The following is a 27,875-nucleotide window of genomic DNA, read 5'->3' as shown; positions in this document are numbered from 1 at the left end:
AAAAAAGCAGATGGAATATGTGATATGCCTTCTTCATATGTCATAGAGTCAATCATGGAATCATAGAATCACAGAACGGTTAGGGTTGGGAGAGACCTTAAAGATCATCTAGTTCCAACCCCCCTGCCATGGGCAGGGACACTTCCCACTAGATCAGGTTGCTCAAAGCCCCATCCAATCTGGTCTTGAACACTTTCAGGGAAGGGACATCCACAACTTCTCTGGGCAACCTCTTCCAGTGCCTCAGAGAAAAGAATTTATTCATGATATCTAATCTAAACATCTCATTTTTAAGTTTAAAACCATTTTCTCTTGTCCTACCACTACACTTGCTGACAGAGTCCCTCCCCAGCTTCCCTGTAGGTCCTCTCTTGGTACTGGGAGTGAGCACTTCAAGTGAGTTCATTTTTGGAGAAGAATAGAGATTGAGGAACAACAGACAGTGTCCATGAATAGGGATGACAATTAAGTAATGAGTCTTGAATTGAGGAGGAGGACTGGGGAAATGGAAGATCAGATACTAGATCCATTGTTCAGAAAGTCCGCATGAGTTCAGAATTTTTTTCTAGACCTCTGAATGGGTTTCAGGGCTAAAAATTGACGGGGCTTTTTGAAAAGGTAATTAGTTGTATAGATCTGGAAGTCAAACCAGAGGCCTTGAAAAGCTAGGGAGGTAGACTTCCATGTCAGTACTAGCAAGCCTGATTTGCAGGGATGGGCAAGACTGTCTTTTTTTACATTTGCGTGAAAGAGCATTTATATTAATATATCTGTATGCTATAATATACACTGTCTTCTAACCTTTTCTCACTTCTATGCAATTTAAAAATGTAACGTAGTCCCTAATCAGTATCTCTCTTCTCAGCTTTTCCCTTCTGCTGCACCCAAGATTCAAACTTTACTGCGTGACCTGTATCACATGGTAGACCCAATGAGACGGCTTGGTTCAGTCCTGACTGTACATTGGTTGCTTTCCAGTTTACTTGAACAATTCCAGTTCATGACTAAAGAGGCACATACAAATCTTTCAGAATGGTAAGATAGCTATTATACAATATGTTGAGGGTAGTTTCGCAACTGATATAAACTGGAGTAGCTCCAGTGAGTACCATGAAACATAATCCTCCAGCAGATGTAGGTGGATTTACAGCATTTGAGAGGAAGATCTATCATCCCACCGTAGAGCACTGTCAGCCATTCTGCCGTTAGTGTTGCAGCTAGGTGTCGACATAGCACATATTTTTTTCCATCTTGCTTCTCTTTCTAATACAGAGGTCCCTGTGCTAAAAAAGTAATTGGAGCTAGAGTAATTTTTTATTTGTTTTTTATTTTTTTTAGAAATGTGAGGTGAATTAGGTAGGCTGTTCCTGAAAAAAACTTAGAGTCAAAATTAGTAGTGTTTACTACTCTCATTTAATTTATTCACCAGTTAGAAACAAAACTGTAAAGAAAAGACAGAACTTCAGGTGGATTTTCCAAAAGGGTTCAATGATTTTCAGTAGTCCTAAATTTTCTATGTCCAATAAGATGACAGGTCAAGAGTAGTATACTCTGAGAACCATTTTAACTCTGTTTGAAAAGCTTGAAAAATACTGTAATGACAAGACTAAATCTATTGAGCTTCTGACAAGAGATTGTAACTTTAAGAAGGAAGGAAGGAAGAAAAAAGTGAAAAGTTGTGGTATATAACGTATTTAATATAAAATTTGTGTTTTCTGTGCTCATTATTTCCTGACTAATGACATTTCATAGATATGTATGCCATAGTTCTTTACTGAATAGAGGCATATATTATATTGTTTATGCAAACAGATATATATTAAAAAATATCTGTGCTCCATTCCACTGAGTCCCAAGTTAAATGGGCAACTGACATTACTGTGTACATTTTGCTTGGAGAATGCTGTAGTCTCTATATAAGGCATCTGTAAGACTTCTTAAGTTTTAATTTTGTTTCTCAATGAATTGGATGTGGCTTTCAGGGTGTCAGTAGTCATCTGTAACCTTGCTCAGCTGTAAAATGAAGATTATACTTTGCCACTGTGCTAGTTAACTGTTTATTAGTGTTTTGAAAATACACAGTTCCATGAATGTGCTAAACATTATTGTTGTTACTTATGGCCACTCCATGAAAAGTAACTCAAAGATGCAGCTGCTTGCATTCATGTATAAGCCCTTGCCCTTTTGCCAAAATATTTAGGTTTGCATATCAAAGCATACCAACCTTTAGCAGCTTTCTGTTCTAATCTAAGCTGTGCCACTCACTCACTTTGAGCAAGCCCTTTGACCGCTTTTTCCTTCAAGCTAAACGTTACTGTATGTATATAAATAAGTATAAGTAGCATGACCTTTCTCCAGGGCATAGGCCAATCTGCTTCTTTGCACTGTTCTGCAATGGCTAAGCTAATAACACTGTTCTGCTCATTCACTGTATAAAAAATACACAATTGCTAATCATAATCTCCCACTCCTATAGCTACACGCATGTGATCCTGATGCATGTGTCAGATATGCATGTACTTATATATAATTGCAAGGAAGAAAGATATGAGTAAAGTTTACTCTCCAAATTACTCAGGTATGCATTCTCTTTGAGTTTTGATTAATCTTTGAGATTCCCATCTTTGATGAATTTGTATATCAGAACATTTTTTTCTGATTTTCTTCACTTAAAGGCAGTTTGTTTGATTGTTGTATTTAACTGTTCTTGTTTCTCTGACTATGCAAAATTAGTATTTCCATTTACAAAATCCAGTGATTCACATAGCTGACCGTCCAAACAGACAACATGGACAATTATGGGAAAAATAATGGCTTTTGACATAGGTCTTGTACAGTTAAGCAATTCACTGATCATGAATCCATAGAATAGAGACAGGATTTAAACAGATTTCTTTGTCTGCCTTTCTTAACCGATTTCATCTATGCTGATAGTATTGAAACCTTCAGTGACATTAGTGTACTCTTTGAATTCCTTCCACAGGAGAAGCAAGAAGAGTTCTAGAAACTCATCTCAAACTATAATGAACTGGTTACAGCTTAGGTGAGAATTACAGTTTCAGATGTATTATTATAATATACGACAAAGTTCCTTGAAAGTCATCAAGGGGTACCACCTAATATGTACATTGAAATCAATTTCCTTCTATGTTTGTGCATTTTTTTACTTTTTTTTTTTTTTTTGATTCTGTGCAGCTACAATCATGACATGACTAAGACATACATGATCACTGTCTTTTAGAACAGGGACTATAAGGTACTGTGGCAAGTATATTTGGCTGTCAGACAGCAGAGTAACATGGGAGAATCAGGTTTGTGAGAAAAACTAACCCTTCTGTTTTGCATAAGACAAGAGCCTAATGAGGTGAATAAAGTTTCAAATGCATTTACAAAATCCTGTACGCAAGTCCTTCATTAGGTCAAAACAGAAACGCCAGCCCTCAAGCTGAACTTAGGTTGAAAATAATTTCTTGGTGTTTAACTTGGTCATGCTCATCACCTGGAAAGTTTGAGAAACAAACATGGTTTGAACTATGTGGCAGAAGAAGATGACAGAAAAGAAATCTGGGATAAGTTGATTGAGCTGCAGTGGGAGGAATGAGAGTAAGAGGGAAGGAGAGAGAGAGAGAGAGAGAGAGAGAGAGAGAGAGAGAGTTGGAAATAAATGCCAGGAAACCAGTTCCACTCTTCAGTTTGCATTTTTGTATTCTTCTTCTGAAAATCAGTATGAGGTGCTTCCTTCAGTGAAGCAAATGCCCTCATGGAAACTCTGTGGCAGAAGCCAAACAAGCACTGTAAAACACAGAGAGCTTACAAAAACAGTTAATAAAACAGAAAATCTCCTAGTGATCATCTCTCACAAAATGAGCTCCAGTGGCTCCTCATTTTTAAGAGACCTACAAAAGTTACATTAAAAAAACAAACAAACAAAAAAACTCATAACTGAATATTGAGAACGTGGTCACAATATTGATTTTGTGACTCATTAAAAATTGTACCTCCCACAACTAACACATCTATCAGAAGCCCCCAAAGTGCCCAGTTCTTTGTTTGTTTGTTTCCCCTTTTCAGTTTTAATCTTGTGGAAGATATTATCTCTACACATCTTTTGTTGCTTATTTCTGATTGATTAGACCATCCTAGCTCCATTACTGTTATTGCTGTCTGTCCTTTAGGTATCTCATTTGTTGAATCGGAGTCCTAAAGGACTCTCAGGTTTACTGTTAGTAGTTTGTGAGGTACACAAGCATATTTCTCCCCCCCGCCCTGGTTACCTAATGTACAGTCATTAGTTTCATTAGATCTAATTACAAAGTGCAGAGACAATGCACTCATCTGTGCTTGATACAAGATAATAGGTCATACAAGAGAGTGAGAAAAAAATAAAAATAAAAAGAGCGCAGGACTTCAACCTCACTGTCTGAGGAAGATCTTCATAACTGCACTGTTCCTCAGTCCTGCTGATTGGGAGGAGCTTGGAGAATGGAAACAGTTAAAAAGCTAAGTCTTCAGCAGAAAATACAGTAATCTGAGTATCTTTCTGTAATACTGTTTCTAAATATTACATTTTGATATCTTTCTGTAATTCTATAGAGTTATTATATGTCTCTTAATATTGCCTGATGATAATCACAATCTTTTTACAGAATTGACACATACAGGTCGCTCAGTTCCTTTAGGAGCTGGGGCCTTGCAGTGGTGATGGCTGCCATGCTCCTGTGGTGTGCTCTGGCCAAACCAAAGCCTAGCATTTTCCTAGAGTTAAGACATCTTGTTTTCACTTTACAATAGGATTTGGAAAAAATGCAATACAAAAAGTAACAGTGGAGAGGAAAAAAATCGTATTTGAGAGGTGTTAGCCATTAACTCCTTGGCAAACAGAAAGAGAGATATAAATGACTTATAACTCAGAAAACAAACTCTAATAGTTTGTTAAGTGCTTCCTTTGAAGGAGGTCATGAATGCGCATGAAAAAGGGTGGTGTCTAGACAGTGCAAGATGTCAAAACTACGTGTTCATGCACATACAGACACAAACATCTGCCAGGAGACGCTGTTTTTTTCCCTTATCTCAGTGTGGTAATGCAGAAATCTCTGTTTTAGTATTTGACAGTTTACCTTTCACCATGATGGATTTTACTATTGCTTTCAGCAGCTCTTACTGAAACATCAATGATGTCTGCTTGCATAGAACCTCGCCACCTCCTTTGCCTGTCACAGACAGTGACCTCACGTCTTTCAAAATAAAAACTGAATGGACAGTATCTGGGAAGAAACTGCTTTACAAGTAATTTTACAGGAAACACTGGAAGGAAAGCATCTGAAACCTTTAAGAAATGATACTAGATCTCTGTAAAGGCCTTATCAGCCAGAGTCTATCCGGTGTATGGATTGGAGAGAAGCCTGCTGCCTTTTGTCTTGTATGCTCCCAAAATGCTATATGAAAGGGAAAAAAAATGCAGAGTTAGCAAACTAGGAGCCACTAACATGTTAATGAATAGCTGCAAATGGCTTGTGTTTGTTTGCTTTTTTTTTTTTGCACTACGAATTATACATATAATCTGGATGTTGGTCATGTGTTTGGTTGAATAAGCAAACAAAGCAAAACACATAGATATTCCTTTATATAAAGTCATGCTAACCTCAATATAGATATTCACCATGACACAGGCCTTCATTTTTATTTAATTATTTTTGAACAAATTCTAACTTTAACCTCAAGAATATACAAAAAGCAGCATAAAACAGTTAAGAAAGATGGCACGGGTTATTTTATTCTTGGCAATATCCACTTTTGCTTTTCCCAGCAATTCAACTTTTTTTTTTTAATTTATTTCTGTTTTTATTTTTTTCATGTTATATACTATAATTTATTGTAGAATGTGTGTTTTCTATCACATTCATTCAGGTAACATTGCTAATGCTGGGAACATGAATCCAGAAAATAAATCTTTCCATGGAGAATATTAAAATACCTTGTGCCATGGGTTGCCATATAGAAATTTTTGAAAAATTTTCCATGGATTTTCTCCCTTCCATTCATGTAGAAATATGTCTGCTATTGAATTGACAGGAATTCTTCTCAAGAAAATGCAAGACCTAAGCAAAATGTTCCTTTTAATCTGAGGAAGAATCATGAAGGTAAGAGATCAGAGTAAGATCTTTTATATACTGCGTGTCTTTCCTATTTGTGCTACTTCTGACAATATATATAATTTAGATTACACAAATTTGCATTCCAGCTGGAAGATCTTGGCTTCCTACACACAAAAGAGCAATTTCTTCCTTAAGTTCTTAAGTGTTCTGCTGAGTTGATAAGCAATATTCATGAGCCTAAAGCAAAATCTGACACTGAAAAGAATAAAAGTATACTGTATTTTCTATAATTAACAAAATAAGAGCTCCTTTTCCTATAGAATTGTGATCCAGGCATAAATTTAGAGCATAAAATTGTTAATTGTTTCTGTTTATCTTTCAGCATTGTTTTATTCCAGTAAGAATAAAGAAAGAAAATGCAGTTATGGTAAGTCAAGAGCTTTCTAGTCCACTAGGAAGGAAACAGAGAGATTACTTGAATACATTTCTTGCTTTTTTTTTTTCTATATAACCTTTCAGTGAATGGTGTACCTGTGGGCTGTTACATAATAAAGGAACATTTTAAAATAGTGTTTATAATGACTCGATGATTAGGCTGTTATATTAAATAAGCCTCAAGCACAAAGTTAACATTTCTGTGCATGCTTATTAATGTGCATATTCTAGCACTCATTGATTCTTTGATGTGCTTCAGTAGGCTTTTGCCTCTTATTTCCAAGAACTTTAGCATACATCTGTTTTTGTGGAATAGCCTTTAAACTTGCATGAAATTGAATCAACCTTATATCAGGCCACTCTTCAGTTTTAAAGACCTGCTTAAGAGAAGAAGAATTTTCCTAGGTACATGCTTGTAGTGCTGCTGTCTTTAGTGGGAGCAGTGCTTTCTAGTGCCTTCCTCATTGACACATTATCTCAGCAGTCATTTTATAAATATGAAACAATTGCTCTGCAGAGGAAAGGCTTTTCTACCCAATCAGCCTCATTTCCTCTCCGTTACTGATTTTACCATGCTTCCGGGAACTTCTGCATCAGCCAGAGGCCAGAAATGCTCTTGGGCTGGCTGAGTCACATCACCGTTCTGATTGCTTGTCATTTTATTTTGAAGATATCACAATTAATTTTATTTTGAAAATTCCTCCTCAGTTCTAAGCTATTAGTGAGACAGTCCTCTAGGTAATGCATACAGTATCTGGGGAGCTGTTTATGCTGACATATATTCAGTACTTATTTAATAATTTATATCAACTTGTGAACCTTTATTCCCCTGCAAATCTATTCCAAATGCTGTTCTTTCACTGAAATAACTGATTCTACATTTTAATCTACACAAGACAGAATAGAACTTGCCCTGTTTAGTTTCCCTAGACTGATACTAAGGTAGAAAAGGCTCATGCAGAAATGCATCCTTTATGTTATGGGCATTTTAAAAAATGTTTTAAGCCACCAGATTTGTTCAGATATTATAAAGACAGTCTCCCAGCTGGAGTAGGTTCTGAAATACTCAGTTTTAAACACATGCTAGAGAATATATATGGAAAACAAATTTTGAATGTGTAATTGTTCTGTAAATCTTATTTCAATAGGTTGGATTAAAATATTTGTCATAAGTGAGTTGCCAGCAAATAATTATTCTCAGAAGTCATTTGGCAGACACTACAAAATAAAGGATATGTTTGAGCAAATAGGATCTGATTGTGGAGATTTCATACACAAGGAAGTAGTCGGAGTTTTTTGATTTAGGAATTTTAATAAATCATGCTTCTAGCTGTACTATAAATGACCCCATGGGTCTAGATATCTCCATGTGACTTGTTCTTATGAACAGTAATAATACGTCTAACGTGTTTTGATTTTTATTGGCAATTACACATGTACATAAACCCTGTACACAGGCTGGTACCTAAGTAGGTTATGAATTTTGGCCTAACTTTCTTTGAGTTCCAGTTAACCAACTGGAGATGGGATCTCCCAGAGCTAATCCTTGCATTCTAAAAGGCTTACTCAGACTTCAGTTTTGTGGCTTTAACTAGTCACTGGGCACTGAATGATTAAAATCCCTCCAGGGTCAGAAAATTTCTCTCAAGTGCCAATACACCCTCCATTAAGACCTTGTAGCAGAATTATCAGTCTCAGAGTGACCAGGTAGTAAAAATCTTATCACTGTGCATGTTATTAATCTGCCAGAAGTTGCATGTTACTTATAAATGTTCATACATTTCACAGGTTGTTTTTGTTTGTTTGTTTGTTTGTTTGATGCCTTCTTGGAACAGATAAAGATACCCTATCTCATATCAGGCATATCTTCACCAGTCCACAGCTGGATTTGAACCCTCAGTTTAACCCAAAGATCAAGGAATACTACGCAGAAGTCCCATTTGACATGGTGACAGTGAAAATTGGAGCAGAACCTTCTAACTGTCAGTGCCAAGTACACCTTGATGAGAAGAAAGGGCCAAGGTATGAACAACAAAATATGCACGTAAAAGGTAAAAGTGTTGTGAACATTGGAAGTATTTCAGAATATTACAGAATTGTTTTGTGCTTCGAAAAGCACAAAATACTTTGATGTTAATTACAGGAAAGTCAAAAGGATTTCAACACTCAGACGTTTTTATCTATTTGTCAATGTCCTGAAGGCAATGCCAATATGTTGTCAAACCATAATTAGCCCTAGCTTTATGCAGTGCACAGTTACAAATGTCTCCCCAGCTTCTCTAGTCACAGTCCAGGTGTGGTGGGAACACAACATCCTTACACTGCACACAGTAGGACAGCAATGAATATGAGTTTTCATATCCAGGTCTCGATTTTGCACTGTCTACGCTACTGCCCTGCTGGGGTTGCTCACTCTGCCAGCAGTCTGCTTACATGGATCTACAGTCTGCTTAGGTGAGGTGGGACCAAAAGAGAAAATAAGTGTATTCATTCAGCCTGAACTATATTCAGCAGAATCACTTAGTAAGGAGTCATCATCAGGATGAGTCTCAGCTTATCCAGCCTTTTAGAGCAGTATAAAGCTGCAGGATATGGCTGAGAGCAAAGTCATCAGTAAACATCTGGTTTGAGCACCGACCCATGATCAGCAGAATTGCTACTGTGGTCCTTGGCACAGTTTTGGCTTTCCCAGACATTCATCTCAAAAGCAGCAGCGTGTGCTGGAGGCTGTTCCCAGTAGGCATTTTGGGCCAAACCACCCTGCTTTTGGATGGTGGGGGGCAAGAAGTGTTTGTTTATCTGGGCCAGGTGGCTTAAAACCAGAGGACTGGCCTATGTACTTAGCCATTAGTAAAAGATTTCCATGTTGACTAGGGGACATTTAAAAGGGAGAGCAGCGACAGTGATTCACTTGAGAGAAAACACCCGAAACAGTTACTAAACTAGCTTTGCTTCGTGGCATAAAGTGCCTGTGCATCTTTGACTGTGAAGCAGATGCTTTAACTTAGAATGTCTACTAATAATCAGTCAACCAGTGCTGGTCTGTACAATTGTTGTTGACCTTATGCCTAATATGCTTCCTGTATTTTCAATAAAAAATCAGTCTTTATTTATGATTGAAAAAGAAGATCCCATAAAATGCTATGCAGTTGTTTAGCATTTTAATGTTAACACCTGTTACAGCTAATAGAGACATGGCAATATAATAAAAATCTGAAAAAAAAAAAAAAGTGAGCTCTTCCTTATAAAAGGAAAACAGAATAGCCTTATGTCCTTTTCACTGAACATGAAAAGCTCTGGATGTGCAGGTTCTGTGTCTTTCAGCATTTCTTGTTTCACTGCAAAGGGAAGAAGAGCACAGTCAAGCTTTGTTCTTTTATGTCACGCTGAGCAGTTTGTCTGAGACTCCATCCATCATGCTTGGCTAGTGAACAATTTCTATGTCTAGCTGACACTTCTAGTCTTGCTCGTCTCCCTGCTGACTTTACCACAGACTTGAACCTGCCAGGAATTATTGTCTTTAGTGCCTTCATTCGCAGATTTCATGTCAGAATTGTTTCCACTGCTACTGCAGCTGTTTTCACTAAGTGTCTCTCAGTATTTTATCTTGAAGAATTTAAAATTCTTTTTGCAAAACTTAATTTACACTGTTTTATTTTTATTTTTAGTGTAAAACCATATGTATTTTGTCAGAGAAATAAACTGTTAGAAATAGAAGCCTCAATGAGCTAGTGAAGTTTAGCTGCCATATGCAACACAGTGTAAATCTTTTTTTTTCTTTTTTTTTTTTGTGTTAATTCCACTTTCCTGTTTTGCCTTGCAGTGTTGCTAACTACCCACTTGGCCTTGGATTGAACAAAGTCATAGTTCTTGTAACAGATGATTCGCTACCCAACCCTCAGGTTGTGAGCAGCTATAAAATCACAATTTATCGGGAGGACCGCCCCAGTCTGCCTTTGTTTGATGACTATATGATATGTGGTTTTGTGCAGGTATTGTCTCTCTTTTCTTTTATTACACAAATTAATAGTGAATTTATCTGCTTTCTGTGTAAATTAGGGTACAAGGGCCTAAGCTAGTGTAGTGTCAGTTTTGTGAGATTAGAATCTGAGTTCTAAATGCTATAATTGTATGAAATACAAAATTTACACAACTTTTGGGCTATAAAAAGTAACTTCATGTTAAGTTTGATAGCAAATTGGGTGTTGAAAATAATTTTCTCAATCTGCAAATCAGAACTGTCAGGTAAAATATACACAACAATCACAGCCTACTGACTGCTGATCTGAATACCTGATTATGGTGAGTCTAGCACTCTACCCTTTTGTAGACTCTTCTCTTACACTTAACATACTAGCTCAAAAGGTCAAAGACCATTTTCTTTTTCTTCACACGGCACTAGATCTAGTAATCTAGTTGCTACGGTATTAAAACAATAATCAAAGCATGTAATATCTAAGATTTCTGTTAACATGTACACAATTAGCCTTATACCTTGGGTGTGAATTAGAATGAAAAAAAAATAATAGAATTAGCGTTAAAATAGTTCAGTTGGAAGGGATCTACAAAGCTCATTGAGTCCAGCTGCCTGAACACTTCAGGGCTAACCAAAAGTTAAACCATTTAATAAGGACATTATCCAAATGGATCTTGAACAGTGACAGGCATGGGGCATCAATCATATCACTAGGAAGCCTCTTCCGATGTTTGACTACCCTCACAGTAAAGAATTTATTCTTACTACCCAGTCTGAATATTCCCTGGCTCATTTTTGTACCATTCCCATGCATCCTGTCATTGGTTATAAGGGAGAAGAGATCAGCACCTCCCTCTCGAATTCCCCTCCTGAAGAAGTTACAGAGAGCAATGAGGTCACCTCAGCCTCTTTTTTCTTCAGACTAGACAACCCAAGTGTCTTCAGCCTCCCCTCATAGGACATGCTTTCCCACCCTTTTACCAGATTTGTTGCCCTCCTCTGGATGCATTCAAGTATCTTATTATCCTTTTCATATTGTGAAGTCCAGAACTGCATGCAGTATTCAAGGTGAGGCTGCACCAACACTGAACATAGAGTGAGAATCACCTCACTTGACTGGCTGGCTATTCTGTGTTTAATGCACCCAAAGATGTGATTTGCCCTCTTGGCTGTCAGGGCACACTGCTGGCTCATGTTGAGCCCGCTGTCAACCAGCACCCCCAGATTCCTTTCTGCAGGACTGCTCTTCACACACTTGTCTCCCAGTCTGTACCTGTGTCCAGCATTGCTCCATCCCAGGTGCAGAACCCAGCATCCACCCTTGTTGAATTTCATGCCATTACTGATTGTCCAATGCTCCAATGTATCTGGTCCCTCTGCAAGGCCTCTAGTCCCTTGACAGAGTCAACAGCAGCTCCCAGTTTAGGATCATCAATGAACTTGCTGAGAATGCATTCATCTCCTGCATCCAGACCATTGATCAAAATGTTGAATAGGACTGGCCCTTGAACGGGGTCCTGGGCAACGCCACTAGTGGCCGGCTGCCAGCCAGATGCAGCCCCATGCCCCATTCACTACCACCCTTTAAGCTCTGCCATTCAGCCAGATCATCATCCACTGTAACATATACCTGTTCATCTCACAGTTGGACAATTTGTCCAGAATGATACTGTGAGGGATGGTATCAAAGTCTTTACTAAAATCCAGAAAGATTACATCCACCGCCTTCCCTTTACCCTCCCAAGCTGATGATTTTATCGTAGAAGGAGATCAAATTACTAAGACAGGACTTTCCCTTTGTGAACCCATGTTGACTATGCCTGATAACAGCTTTGTTCTTTAAACGCCTTTCAACAGCACCCAGAATATATTCTCCATAACTTTACCAGGTACTAAGGTTAGACTAACAGGTTCATAGTTTCCTAGTTCTCGTGCCTTTCTTGTAAATAGGTATAATATTGGCTAGCTTCCAGGAGAGTAGCAGTAAATTGAGCTGGTATTGCGTTAGTAGGAAGACACACTACCTGGGAAGATGTGAGGAAAGCCCCTCTTGTCACCCAATTTGGAGCATGTATCTGGATGTAGGAATAGGAATTCAAGCTCTCACACATCCTCCCACACTGGAGTTTACACTGTTGTTAATGTTTTATGATAGTATTTATGAGACTGAGTATGAATCTTTGAAGTACTGTCAAGGTAAAGAGATCTAGAGTGATAAAAATGAAAAGTGTTTTAGAAGTTTCTTTTGATTGAGGTTGGTTTTCTGCTTATCTATGAGTAACTGCTCTCTAATTAAATATAATTGTTCAGAGCTAGGGAGGACTTCAGGAGTTTAGAGTAAAAATGAGATGAAAAGCATTCTTGTGGTATCTAATGAGGGCTCTGAAGATACAGTATAAGATTCTAAAAAAAAAAGAAAAAACACTTTTTTAGATATATTAAAGGCAAACTTATCAGAGAATGCATTTCAAAAACAAACGAAGGCTGGAGCTGAAGATAGAAATGGCATTCTAAAACACTCAGAAGCTGACTTTTTTCCTTTTTCCTATTTGCTAGGACAGAATTTACTGCCTTTTACTTAGAGTGGTCGTTTTATCAATAGAAAGCTCATGTCTTAAATAGCATCATTACATTCTGCTTTTCATACCAGAGAACATTATGTGCTGTTGCAGGGTGGGTTAATACACCCTTATCAATGGCATGAGTGCTTGTTCTCTTAGTAACAAGACACCTGTTTTAGGAGCAAAAGGATAAATACAGCGTGAACTGATGGAGTCTCCTTTGGACACTTGACTAGGCACAACTGGGATCGCGCATCGAGAGAGAAAGGTCACTGACAGTGGTGTGGTCTTTCTCACAGAAGGCTTCAGTTAAAATTCTAATCCAGAGACTCTTTTTCCTGACTTTCTTTTATGTTTAATCCCATTAGGATATTCAGGTTTCACTGCAAGCTGATACTATAAGGAAGGCTACAATAAAAAGACAGAGCGCAGGATGTTTCCAGTCTTCTAATGATTCTCATGCAGTTGAATAATCCTGGATTAATTTCAAAGCTATTGAGTTAAGAAGTGTGCTGTTCGAAGCCTTGCAGCCTCTAAAAGGAAAAAAACCCTGTCCTTTCTCCTTTTTGATAGTAGCTATAATATCCTCATTAAAACCAAATTAGTGGGGGATAAACTGTGGCATCACCATAGCACCTTCAGTGGTTTTGGTTCCCTTTTGCTGTGTGTTCTGCATTCTGACAGTATTGCTTGGGCTGCAGATAGAAAGCTTATTGGTTGGTGCTTTACCTTAATTTTGTGGAATTGTTGATAGTATTCAAAGCAAGTGTCCATTTCATTATCTCCTGCGAAGCTGCGACACCAAGATAGGCAGAATACAAAGCAAGCAGGGAAAGCAGGGAGCTCTTAAGGCAGGGTTATCAACATTACCCTCAAGTGAAAGATCCCAGAGCTACTGACACACTGTCATAAAGGACAGACTATTTTTTTTTTCTTTCTTGCAGTGCCTCTTATCTTTAAAGTGAAAATGGATTCAACTATGCCTCACTTGAAATGTGTGAATGCTACGTCTTTTATTGTTACTCTTTGCATAGCTGGCGTCATGGATAATAACATGTAATGTGCGTGGGGAACCTTGTTTGACACTGTAACCACTTGTACTTGCAGTGTCTTGCTGCCACGTGTTATTTGTGTGTCTGTGTGTGTTTTAGTAATACAGTCACTAATTGGGTTTTGCCTTTCCACTATGAGCAATGGATGGTTAATATTATTTTTTTCTAGCTATAGCGTGTATCATCAAGTTTTATTTGCATAAAACTTGAAAAAGTACCTTCCAGAGTCAGTCCAGTAGAAAGTGTGTTTTATGGATGCTCAGCCTCTTCTACAGCTTTCTCAGGTCTGAGAGAAAGAAGATACAGGAGAATAGCTTTAAAAGCTTTCCTGATTTTTACAGGAAAGCACCTTATTCCTAAGTACTATTAACTCTTATATGCTCATAAAAACTTTCATTATATTCCCTTCCTAGAGTACAGAGAGCGTAAGAAATCCAACAGAGCTGATACAAGATGCAGACGTAGGATTGTTGACTGTGTACCAAATTGCTGTAATAGAGGTGGCAACAAGATGCCAGCAATAAGATATTGATTTCTTTTATGTAAGGTGTGGGAATGTTTTCAGATTGAGCTGAAAGTTTTTTCATCTCAAGTTAGAGATCTCCTGGGGGGGGGGGGGGATTACTTAATTTTTGACTGCACTGTTAGAGTTAAAATGCTTTTCATACCAGATAGTATATGTAAAAATTTTGTCAATTATAGAAACATGAACTCTTTATTTACTGCTTTTATACAAAGATTTCAAAGAACCTTGTAGCTATTAAATAATGTCCGTAAAAGAAAAAAAGCTTGGGAGAGAAACAAAGAACTTTGTTTTAGGACAGGCTTGAAACACATTTATTCTCTTCTGTATTTCCTCTCGGCTGCATTACATTCAGTGTGATCATCATTACAAACCACATGTATCTTCTGTCCTTAGTTCATGTGGATGCCTTGTGCAGACTTTTAGGTTTTGCAGCAGCCAACCTTCTTGGAAGTTCTGGGTTCATCTTGCTTGAAGACACACAGGAAGTGCATCTCTGGAACTGAGTATACAACCTAATCATATCAACAAACAGATTGTACCTTATTTGCAAAGGTAGTTTACTTCCCCTTCAAAGAATAAAACAATGTCCATTATAGGTGCCATCATGCCTTGCATTCTTTAGTCTTCTCAGATCTAGAAGCTAGCGAAGATTTTTTTCCAGTATTTTTGATTTATTTTTTTCAGAAACAACAAAAATACCCCAAACTTTAAAAAAAAAGTTTGAGTCCACATATTTCCTTTTGCTGCTTTTTCTAAAGCTTTCTGATTGTGGTAAAAAATATAGAGAAAATCATATGCTTTCTTCAAAAGAATGTCTTCTGATTAAATAGTAATTTCCTATTAAAAATTTTATTAACATAACCGTTAATCTAGAGATTTTAGCTGTCATGGAATCCAGAATGGTAACTGTGATTTCACGGAGGGATTGGCTGGGACAAGCAAAAAACCCACGCATTCTTAGAACTGAAATACTCAAGCCTCTACTTTAAATTTTCATCAGAAATACCGGTGAGAGCACGGTATGACAGTCATCTTTTCCAGGAGCAATGCCAACTTAAGCATCCCTCTCTTTGCCTGCAGCTATGCACGAACCAGATGGGAGACCTTTTTTTTTCTTTTTTTTTTTTTCATTTTTAATGGGCTATTTTCTAGGATAAGGTTCCCAGTCTTTCTGCACTAGCACAATGGAAGAGATAGGTGCAGGAATGAGCAGTTGGATTGAGAAGAGTGGCAGTGAGTGCTGCTGAAGTCAGCTTCTGCTTTGTTCGTGTGATGTGAAAGAAATTCACATCAACACTGAGTTGAAAGCTCCTGTGAGTGAGAAGTTATAGCTGTACAGAGAAAACCAGAGAGATGACTTTAAATAAACAGGAGCTTCATGTCCAGACATTGCAGATGTGATTTGCTGGTGAAAACACACAATAGACTAGAAATACATTTGCATTGCTATTAATCTATTAAATAAAGCATAAATACTTTGTGTGTGTGTGCCTGAAGCCATTCACTAGGAAACACAAAGCAGTGCTCCTATAACCCAGAGGAGCAAATATGTAGCAAACAATGCGTTGTTAAATTGGAGTCAAAACCCACAAAATTATTAAAGAACTAATACAAAGAGAATGGCATAAAAGGAAAGGTGAGGGCTTATATCTTCAGCTGCTGTATAACAGTGTGGTTCAATTAATTTCAGGGGAGCGATTTCAAATTATACGGATGGCGTATCTGTCCTGACAGAAACATATGGCTAAATTTTGTTCCATTATGTATGCTGGGCAATATTAGTGAGTGAATTCACTTGCATAAAAGCTGCTGAAATAGTAAGTTATTTTCCTAAATATTCATAGTCAGACAACAGCTCAGTAAAGCTTAAAAACTATTTGAAGCATTTTAAAGTATGTAAAGATAAAGGATGTATAATCACCCTTTGCTCTAAGTAGAAGGTGAAGCTTTAGAAGCATCTAAATCTAACACAACTTGCAGCTCCTAAAAATTGTTTTTATGAGGATATAAAGGGTGGGGGTGTGAATAATAAATACACTGAGCTTATTTTCAAGTTGAGAGTTAATTTCTGTGTGTATCAGAACAAAATGTTGTTTTTTTTTTGTCAGCATATTCTGGCTCTGTCAACATCTATACCATTAGGGAAAGCTTGTCACATTTTCTTAATTATAAGAAAGACTTTTGTGATGATTTAAAACATCGCTTTGTAGATGAGTCAGAGGAAGAGTTAACCATTATGATGGATCTCCTCTACATTTATGCTGTTCTGTGCTGAACTTGTTTTGGATTTCAGGATCAGAGGTGTTGATGTCAGGCTGGTATCGTGGTCAGTGGGCAATATCTTCTGCTTTAAAGGAAGGTCTGGAAAGCTCAACAAGGCATAGATCTGTCTCTTTGGGGAAATGAATGTAATACTGTTGGTTTGTTTTCCGGAAATCAAATGCTCACTTCCTTCACCTACATAGTTACTTCATACATAGTCTGCACCACCATCTGCTAATCATGGGTTCTTTCAATCAGTTTTCACTGTCAGATGTCTGCTGGGCTCTGAACAAATGGGCAGAACTAGGGCATAAGGTGAGAAGAACCAGCAAAGAATCAGTATGGCTGTGCTTCTACTTAGGTATCTCTTTCTCTAAACATGGAATGACAATTTGCTTTACAGCTTTGTCCTGTAATAGTCTGTGCCTGACTAGGACCATCATCATAGTCTCCAGCATTTTGGGGATGCCACATTACAGAGCCCATACTTGGAGGCTAAGTCCAGCTTAGGCCCAGCTGCCTGGAGAAAAGCATAAAATCTTCCAGTTTAACGCATTTTGCTTACATTCTTATTTTTATATTAGTTGCTCTTATTCTTCTCTATGTAGCTAAGTTTCCCGTTTAACATGTGACAGAAGATTAATACCAGATACCCTCCAGGAAACTTGTCCAGCGGTATCAGTCAGAGAATGGAGAGAGCGGATGTTTCCATGCAGCAGCTACATTTGTCATGATTATGATGGATTGAACACAGGAAATGATGTGTTACACAGATCACTGAGGGACAACTTGCCAGCAGTGCTTTCAGACAAGCCACATGAGTGCTGATTCAGTGATTGAACAATTTGGAGCCAGTAATGACCAAGATGACACCATCAATCTTATTACATTTAAGATCATTAGCTAGAAGTATTAGGTTGCTACTATAATTAGCTCCTTAAGAGATACTATTGTTTGGGCAGCTTTCAGTCTTCATTTTTCCTATGCTCCCTTTTGTTGTGCAGCAGTCTTGTAGTTAAGAGCTTCTTTAATCAGCAGTGATCTCACTCCTCAACAATACTGATTTTAATGACACCAGCCAGTGTTGTTTGCAGCACCTTCTACCTCAGCAACAGGAGGTTTAACATCTCACCTCCTTTTCTGTCTTCTGTATATCTGCAGTTTAACACAAAACTGTGTTAAGAACATCCCACCATCCTAAGCACTAATTTAGGTGAATGCTGACTTGAAGGGCTATTTTGCTATTATGCTGCCATAGAGGAATGTCATTAATATATCATTATGGGAGAAACAAGACTGTGACCTGACAGTGCAATTCCATTCTCTTGTGCGTTCAGGCTGTTCTCCCCCTTCATACAATTATCTATGTCATCCAGTGGGCATGCATGATACTTTAAAGATACAGAAGATTAAAATCTTCCCAGGAACCATCTGAGTAGATACTCATAACTGCATGACTACAAATGTCAGGGAGTCAAAGTATGACCAGTATGACTGCAACTGGTGAGCAAGATCCCACTGGTGCTGGTGGGGTGTGTGACTGAACATTGCAGCCAGAGGGATGCCTTGCAATATCTGCTCCCTAGGGCGCTGCAGGATGGGGAGATGCCGAGGCAGACACAGTGCTATAGAAACAGATACTGTAGATACAGAAATATCTGAGCCCATAAAGGAATGCTAGTGCAGACTGGACTAGACCCAGGGTTTTTTGATTCCCTGCCTTTAACCACAGGATTTAAATTTCTTTTTAAATAATAGCAGTGAACCATTGTGGGTGAATGTGAAAGGAGACAGACAACAGTAAATGCTGGGTAGGGAATTCAGCTCCTGGGAGAGTACTGTTTCTGGAAATGCTGATCAGAAAAACTGTTTTTATATAATTCTTGTTAGTTATAGGTTTTTTTTTTTTGTTTTAAGTTATCAGGCAAGCATCGCACATATTTGGAATTTGTTTTATTTTATACTCCTGTTTTGCTCTTAATTTGGATGATTTTGGTTTAACACGGGCCCAGTAACACCATTGGAATCAATTACATTTTTCTAGAGAACTGGTAGCAGTAACTTCTTCACAATGCTCCATGTAATACAGACTTCTCTGTGCTTATTTCTCTTTCCTATCCTGCCCCTCAACAGTGATTCCTCCATGCATTTCAGCATTGTGGCGCAGCTAGGGCAGGAGACGTGGTGGCCTGATGGCCAGAGCCCTCGTGGATGGAAAAGAGGGAGCCGCATGTTTGAATTGCCCCAACCTAAGGCATTCTAAACTCTGAGTGCTTGGGGGGACTCCTAACCCAGCCTGACTAACCACAGAAAGGTCTTTTCCTTCTGGCTGCCCCAGGCCTACAGTAGAGCACTGCTGAAGTCAGACCCTGAGCAGACAGAGGAAGCTCCAAGCATGCAGGCCTGAGCTGGGTACCCTTGAGACGTACCCTGTGTACTGTGCTGATGATTATCAGCTGGCTCTGGGCACCTTCCTTCTCAGTGTCTGGGAGCACCGAGTCACACCTTGTGAAGGCACCTGAGATCTCTGCAGAGAAGCAGAGGATTCACCTGATGACTCAGCTACACATTACTAGCTGTTGTTTTTCCTTGATTTCACGGGGTACCTTGCTTAAGCCATCTCAATTACCCTGGTGGGCCAGGCTCTTATTTTTCAGGCTTTGCATTGCCTACATTAACCATGTTGAATTAGAGAGTCAGAATCTAGGCCGTAATTTTTCACAGAATCACAGAATCACAGAATCGAAGGGGTTGGAAGGGACCTTGAAAGATCATCGGGTCCAACCCCCCTGCCAAAGCAGGTTTCCTAGAGCAGGCTGCCCGGGTAGGCGTCCAGACGGGCCTTGAATATCTCCAGAGAAGGAGACTCCACAACCTTTCTGGGCAGCCTGTTTCCATTTCAAACTATGTAATATAAGGACATAAGAAATTACTCCCTGGTAAAGTGTAAAGTCTTTGTATGAGCTTTGTATGAGCTGCATACATAGGAGAACCACAAAGTACAAGATAAGTAGTTCTCTTTTCCTAGTTCTAGGAAGTACAATGCCAGGTTTAAAAGTACAGTAATAGAAGTAGGGTGAGGAGGAAGAAATGGTCATCCAAAGTTCTGAAATCTTGCTGAGGTATTTACCTTATATTTTGGGTAAATGGCTGTGTCAGTGTTTGTATTCTGTCAAGGTACTTGATTCATAGAGAGAAAGTTCGTTAATTAAAGATAACTAACACTGTACGACAGCACACAATGTTTTACAAGCATGATCAGAATGCCAGTTCGTAAGTCGCAGACAAATCAGTACAGGAATATGGGGAAGGTATTTACAAAATATTCACAATAACATTACTATATGCTGCACACACATCCATTTTTTAAATATATATATCTGTATCAATGGTCATTGCAGTTTGTACTGGAACAAAAGCTATTGTTATCAGGTTGAACTTCAGTAGTTTCGTGTGACACACAAAGGCTCTGAGGTGCTTCAGCTACATTTTTGTTTGTTAATGGTGGCATTCTTGAAATTGCTGACGTGACAGCAGAGTGCTGTGGAGGTACTTGAGCTGGCTGTGAGCGAGGTGGGGCAGGAACAGGGAACAGAGTGCTGGTGCTGCTTAGCACCCAGGCCAGGCCGGTTCCATGCTAACGTGGTGTCATGGTTTCTGGTACCAGAGCTTATTCTGTCTGCAAGACTCTCTCATGCCATGTAGGCATATTTTGAGGGGTACATGGTAACACTGATTAGGACCAGGTTTACGGCACACAGAAGTTGCATGTTTTTTAGTCACAGTCATGCAATTACATCTCTGCTATTCTAGTCCTGAGATGTTCCTGACAGACTGCCATTTGTATTTAGTAACAGCTCCTGTAGCCATTTTTGTGATATGTATAATAGTAAAGGAAAAGAAAAAAATATCCTTAATCCAAGCCTTCTGAACACAGAAGAGACTGCTCTTTATTTCAATGTACTTTGGATCTGACATGACTAAATATATTTCACTGGAGTTCATTGTTAGGATCTAGAGTCAAAAAAGCAGTCTGCAAAGAAGATAGTATGCCTGCCATTGCATCTCCAGAAATAATAGCTGTGCTTTGATCATCTGTTTCTGATTCTAGTTGAAATTATCTGTGACATTGTGCCATTAGAAAGCTGTAATGTGTAGTGTCAGGTATAGGTTATTACAAAGATGATATGAGGAAAAGTATGACTAATGAGTCATAACAATGACTCTGTAAGTCTTTGTAATAATTCATCTGGTCTTTTAATAATAATGTTAGAGTTCTGATTTGGTAAAAGAAAAGAAAGAAAGGTAGTTGGGCAAGTCAGCCATATGGTACAATGGAACAATGGAGACGGAAGTGATTTATTGCTGGGCTGTGTAAAGGCTATCGGCTCTTCAGGCTGTATGCTCACAATGCATATTTGAAATTCAGATCTTATTTCCTTGTATTATGTTGGTAGAGAGGATGTGACATGACTGAAATCCTGTCATAGGTTTCATGATCTGGCATAAAGATTTGACCAGTTCTGTTTTCACTGAGAGAGTCAAAGATGCTGTGGCACCAAGTGTAGGTAACTTGCTCAGGCTGCCACACAAATGTAGGGAAATGGGATAATCCCTTGCTTCCGTGAGCACTTGAAACAAAACTGAGACCTGAAGATTTTTTCAAAATATGGGGCAGACTTTTTGTTCTGGGACTGTCCCAGACAAAGTGGGAAATTCAGTCACCCTTGTTTAGAGGCTTGAGAAATGGTGCTTTGTGGATAGGAAAATCGTAGAAATATTTAGTCTAATTCATGTCTCTGTCTAACATCAGTGTGAAGCAGTTGTACCTAGGTCACAGGGGCCATAGATCAATCTATCTATCTATCTATCTATCTATCTATCTATCTATCTATCTATCTATCTATGGAAAACTTTCAGAAAGTCAGAATCCAGCTTCCTTTCTAAAAGTTCAAGGGGTAAATAAAAAATTCTTGATTATTTTACTGTGTTCCTCAGTAGTTTCTTTTTGTAGAATGCTCTCAGCTGAGATCCAAAATATATAGTTGTGCAGCTTCTTAGCTGGTTAATCAGATTCTTTTCTGTATAGAGTTATGAAAATATAAAACAGTTTTTACTGTTTGTACAGGTTTCTGGTATTGACCTATGTTGCACATACAGAAGACAGTAAAAGCTTATGGTGTGGCTAATCATAGTTTAATTGGTCTGGCTCTGCATTTATTTAACATCTTGTTAAAAAGCAGAAAAATGAATCACTGAGAAGTGTTTACTACGACAGACCAGCCTAACGGCAGAAGGACAAGCTTCCTCCAGTCAGAAAGCCAATCCTCGACTGCTCTTGATCCTTTTAGAATCAAGGTAGGTATAAAACACAACTACCGATATGACAAAAAAGGGACTCAGATCTGATACATTCATTTTGTTTTGTGAGTATCTTCACTGAGAAAATCAGCTTTACAGTACATATCCATTGTTATTTCTGTAGCTGTAATACTGTCCATATCCTACAGAGAACAGTTATCCTCTTTACCCATCCCTCTACAGTTTGCGTTTCAAAGCTGAAATCCAGGGCATTCACTATTGACAGTTCAATTACTGTGTTGTATACACTGCTCTGCAGTGTATTATATACACTGCTCTCAAATTCATCAGAAAATGTAAAATAGCCTGTTGAATTTTCCCCTTGGTGATACTACAATAGATGTGAAAGAAGAGCCTCCAGCATGAGCCTTCCTAAGTGTTAACAGATCATGAAAATTGGCAACAACTGTTGTGCTGAGTATCATAATCTGCAAAAGGAGGGCCAGCAATTCCACAGTGGTGAGAAGAGAGTGCTTGGTGTTTGAGCTGTGGTCACATTTGCCTTTCAAGTCATTTCGGCCTCCATAACACACTTTGTGGGAGAAGAAAGCCAATGCAGCTGCCTTTGCTAATCAGTCAGTATGACCCAGCCCCTCAGGGAGGCAGGCAAAGGCAGATACATACTGAGACACACAATCCTTGCTGATTAACAGTGAAAGCTGGTAAAGTTACTCTCTAAGCCTGTCTGGCCCATCAGTTCCAGAAATGTAATTTAGATGATTATCTACATGCCCATTAAACCTTGTGACCCATTGCTAGTCTGTTTGAAGTTTGCCTGCTTAAACTTGCTAATAGGAAGAATAGAAGGATTAACTCAGAGGTCACGAAATAAGAGAGCAGTAAAGATGACAAAAAAGCAGAGGAAAACTTCCTTCTGTGTATATTTGGTAAGGAAAAAGAACTACACCACCACAGTCATCTCAGCAGATACTGTTACTTTATGGAGCAAGCAAGCCATCTGGAATTCAGGCCATTTAATACTTTTCTATACTTTCAGCCTATTTTGGTCAGATGTACAAATAAAATGTGCTACCTGTATGAGAAATGTTTTTGAGTTCAGTGTTTCCAGAACATAATGCCACATGTTGTAAAAGAGCATGGAACAACTGATGTGTGATACATGTTTCTGATTTTGCTGAGGGTTATAGTGCATAGATATAAATCAGGAAGCACATAACTTAAATCAATAACATTAGAGTAGTCACAGTCTTCAGAATCAAAGCCAGCCTTGTTCTCTTCAGGTAGGCACTCCAACTATTACAGTTGCTTATGAATTTAAAGGTAGTCTTTTTTTTTTTTTTTTAAACTATATGTATCCAGCCTTAGTGTCAACCACAATTGGTATCTGCAGTCTGGAACTGTTAACCTTCATGTGTTGATTACACCAGCAGTTGTTCTCACCTTGAAAAATATATTTTCCCAAAAGTTTTAGGAAAGTCACAAACTTCTATTGCTGATCTTTATTCTTCCATTGAGTGGCATGTGCTCAGCTGCTAACAACCAGACTGCTCTGGAGGACAGAAGTTATTCATAAATCTCATTCCATCAGTGTTGTCTGAAAAATAAAGTAGATGCCAATATCTTCTGGGAAGCCTTGTAGAAAACAGATCAAAGGCTTCTGGAGTTTATTTAAGAAAGACCAGTTGTGAGTGGCTTAGTGTCTGAGCATGGCATGAAAAGTGAAACAGCCATGACAGTGAGCCACCATACACAGAAGTCCTCTGAGCTTCAGTAAAGAATTTGAGCAGTATGTGGTGCAGGTGGGCCGATGTCTCACCCTGTCATTCTGTAAGTCCTTTGCTTGTAAATGAATGCCGTGCCCTATGTCTAACACTCCGAAGGAAAAGATTTCTTCTCAATCCAATGATAGAATAGAGCCTTCTTCATTCACGTAGTGGAGTTCCTAGTGAAGTTTGTCTTTTCTAAGTCATTTGGTTTAAAGGATCTGTGAATCTGTGTTATTCACTAACCTGTTGCCAGTGTTATGGCTGGCATTTTTACTTTATAACTATCTCAAGTAATACACCCTTTAGTGCATTCCTGTTCCATGTGTAAGAAACAGGTTTATTTCTCATTAGAAATATCTGTTTTGGTTATGCCTGTAACTTCAGTATGTTCCTTCAGTATGCCTTGATTTATAATATGTGTGTAGACAGCTGCAACATCCCTTACCTCTGATAGGCTGGATTACAAATAGGGCTTGGGTCACTCAGACCTCTTAGCGTGAGTTCCTCAAAAGAAATTAAGTGCTTCAGCAGGGAAATTCAGTCTTTGTCAAACTAAGAACACCCCGTCCCTTAAGAAATGGACACCTTTAAACTCCTGACAAAACAACTAATAACATTCCTTTTGTGTTTTAAGATAAGATTAAGATCTCACAAGAGACATGGAGATATTTGGTGTCCACTGATTACATTTTGTAAGAAGCAAAATACTTTTTATAATGTTTCACTGGAGAAACTACAGTAATTACTAATGCAAATTAGCAGAAAATTATCTGGTGATCTTACTACCCATTTCACCCCCTCCTCTTTTCAGAAAAAGGGTGAATAGAAAATAATAGGTATCAGGAATGTATACAGCTAGAGTAAAGATTTAACTATGGCTTCTTTAACAATGAAAGCAAGTTAGAAAAAGCTGGAAGAACTTTATAGGAAGTGTCATGTGGAAAGGATCCAGAGAGAAAAGGAGTGGAAGTCAGTTGCCTAGATATGCACGTCTTGTTACATCAGAAACTCAGTATCACATCTCAACCCAAGCTGCTGATCCCAAAGAGAATGAGACTGCATACTTGCCAGTTCCATGTAAGTGCTTAGTATGCTGAAGATCATTTTTACACCTTAATGAACTCAAATGGCCGTAAATACCTGTGTTTCAGTATCTGTACCAAACCCTGAATGTTTTTGACATGTCACCTGATATATTAAGGAAATTTTCCTGACGTGTTGCTGCTACATGAATTCCTTCCATGAAATATGTTGTCAGAACTCAAGAACCCTACTGACAACTACAATGCATATCTGTCTCCCTTGTGCTATTCATTTCCTGGCAAAATAGCTCAGTGTTGTTCATAGGTATGGAGTTCTAGATGAAAATTTAAAAAAAAAAAAAAAAAGAGAGATTGGAGAAAAAATGTTCAAGGTATAATTTGTTTTAATTAAAATAAAGGCATCCTTAAATATCATTATTTACTTTGCTGTAACAGCATTATCAAAAGATGAAATGCTTGACAGAAAGGTTGAAAGATATTCATTTAGTGGTCACTGCTGCTTTATTTTTGAGACAGACATTTGACACTTTGGAATTTTATTGTGAGAGAGGGTGGATGTGATGGAAATTAGTTCTGATGTTACCAAAAATCTCTGGGAGATGCCAAGTAAATTCTAGACAAAAGGGAATGCTAATAGAATGCAGGAACTGAGTAACAATATGGTGACAACAAAAAGACCCAGAAAATATTTGGGGAGAGCTCTAATCCCCATGGCTTCATGAGGTTTCAGATGGAAAACATGAAGGTTGAGTGCGTTTTTCTGCAAGGAAGTATGCACGCTTAACTTCACATTCTGTGGACATTTCCAGCAAAGTCAGTGGGATAACTTGTTCTGAATAGTACCATATGTCTCCATCTTTGCAGGCCCAAAGTCTTAAGTAGATTTTATTAAGTCTGGGATGTGTATAATTGCATCCATGTTCACAATTGTCCAGTGCTAAAACAGGACAATCACTACTTGTTTAGTCCTAAAACAGAAACATGTTCATAGTGCCTGTCAATGGCACTGGCTTTTCTCTTCTAATTTTTTACTCTTTTTATTTTTATGATGACAAGCTTTGATATTTAGGAAAAATGAACTTGTTCTTTAGACAGGAATAAACAAATGTTCATTTCAATTTTATGTGAATTATTACATTAGTATTTCAGCAAGGCGTATTGATTGATGACACTGAGCCACTGATAAATATCAAGGAGTTACTTAAACATTTATGGGGCCTTAATGCTCTCTTTTGAACTAGTTTTACATTGGTATTTTGTGATGTCTTTACAAGTTGCTGGGACACAATAATCTGCTAAGATAATCAAAACTAACAGAAAATATTCTCCATGTCCTTCCTTCTTCCTTCCTTCCTTCCTTCCTCTTCCTTCCTTCCTTCCTCTTCCTTCCTTCCTTCCTTCCTTCCTTCCTTCCTTCCTTCCTTCCTTCCTTCCTTCCTTCCTTCCTTCCTTCCTTCCTTCCTTCCTTCCTTCCTTCCTTCCTTCCTTCCTTCCTTCCTTCCTTCCTTCCTTTTTTCTGTCTGTCCATAGAGAACATTTGTTAATTGTTTTGTTTGGGCAAATGTTAAACATTAATCTTCTTCATTGGCTGGTAGGATAGTAAAGTTTCAGCAAATGTTTTGGGGGAAACAGGTCAAAGAGGAAGAATTGATGAAAGCAGGAAGAGGAATGGAGGTCAAGCATAAATATGAGAAAGACGAGGGAGAAGATATGTTTAACATTTCTTTTTTCTTGGATTTTATCAAAGGAAATAACGATATGGGATTAGAAAAAGAAGACATAATTCAGTAAGTGCTTCTAGTGGACTTGCAATATGTGTCCATATTCTCAATTCCCACCAGACCAGAGTCTTTGCAGTCAGAACAAGTATTGAAAAGTCAGAGAGAAAATTGAATTTATGTGGTTTTTATTTGTTTCTTTGACTGATTGCTTTTCTGCAGTGACTTTTACATTGTAAGCATCATACTTGGGTAATTATCCAGAGCTCAGGTTGTGAACATCCCCTTTCATTTTTATAAACGAACAAACAAAAATAACAAAATACTCAACCTAACTATACTTATCTTGCATATACCTTTAACGTTTCTCCCTGAAAACATTTTACCAGCGGTACTAAATCAAATGCTTTCAAGTATTCTGTAGCTGTATTACTCAAGACAAAAAAGCATATTCAATGAAGGCTTTACCTGATTATTTGATAATTGAATCCTTTTTTACTTTTAATAGTAAAATACCTGAAAGTATTGCACAATGCACGTTATGTATTTTGGCAAATATGATTTCTTGTTCTCCCTTTCCTAAGTTCAGTGGTCAGCAGACTGCTTCCAGTTGTCAGCACAGATCTTCAAGCTACTCAAGTTCATTAAGTCAAACACTCCTGTTACTGTTCTTTTTTGTTTGCAGTTAAAGACTTCAGGTTTTCCTCTATCAAACCTTTGTATTCTTTGCACTGCGTGAGTTAACAAGCCTAACCTAGGAGTAAACGGAGAACATGAAATCCTCTGGTTGATGGTTCACTGAGAACCAGGGCAAACTGAGGTCTTTATGAGGATCTGGAAATACCACAATAGAGTTGGAAAAAAAACAAAAACAAAAACAAACAATCAAAAAAACCTTAGCAGCAAGAATTATGTATTTGTGGCTGATCCTAGGGAACCTAGGAACCTAGGAAACCAGCCTCTTAATCTTCTTATTAAAATCTCAGGACATGACCTTTGAATTCTCTGGAGGATGTGGAAGGATTTGGAGGTTGGTTTTTTGTTTGTTTGTTTTGTTTTGTTTTGTTTTGTTTTAAGTCAAAACAGATTCTGTGGCTGGAGCTCTACATGAACACTATA

General features: G+C 38.2%; 1 protein-coding gene across 4 annotated transcripts in view; it reads left to right on the top strand.

Annotated features, from left to right (window-relative positions):
• Positions 1-27,875, top strand: part of CPED1 (cadherin like and PC-esterase domain containing 1) — a 150,447-nt gene that overhangs the window by 68,149 nt on the left and 54,423 nt on the right. For 3 of the 4 annotated variants that reach the window (XM_080590754.1, XM_080590753.1, XM_080590752.1), the window contains 6 exons: positions 866-1,035; positions 2,984-3,043; positions 6,073-6,140; positions 6,478-6,522; positions 8,366-8,552; positions 10,354-10,522. In XM_080590754.1, the coding sequence (XP_080446880.1) occupies positions 866-1,035; positions 2,984-3,043; positions 6,073-6,140; positions 6,478-6,522; positions 8,366-8,552; positions 10,354-10,522 (699 nt within the window). The remainder of the gene's footprint in view (positions 1-865; positions 1,036-2,983; positions 3,044-6,072; positions 6,141-6,477; positions 6,523-8,365; positions 8,553-10,353; positions 10,523-27,875) is intronic. The other variant, XM_080590755.1, reaches the window with a different exon arrangement.

Source organism: Anser brachyrhynchus (assembly GCF_964034855.1).
Source record: "Anser brachyrhynchus genome assembly, chromosome: 1".
In the NCBI taxonomy this organism is placed as follows: Eukaryota; Metazoa; Chordata; class Aves; order Anseriformes; family Anatidae; genus Anser; species Anser brachyrhynchus.
Note: the sequence above shows the minus strand (reverse complement) of the source record. Positions and strands in the feature narration are given on the sequence as shown.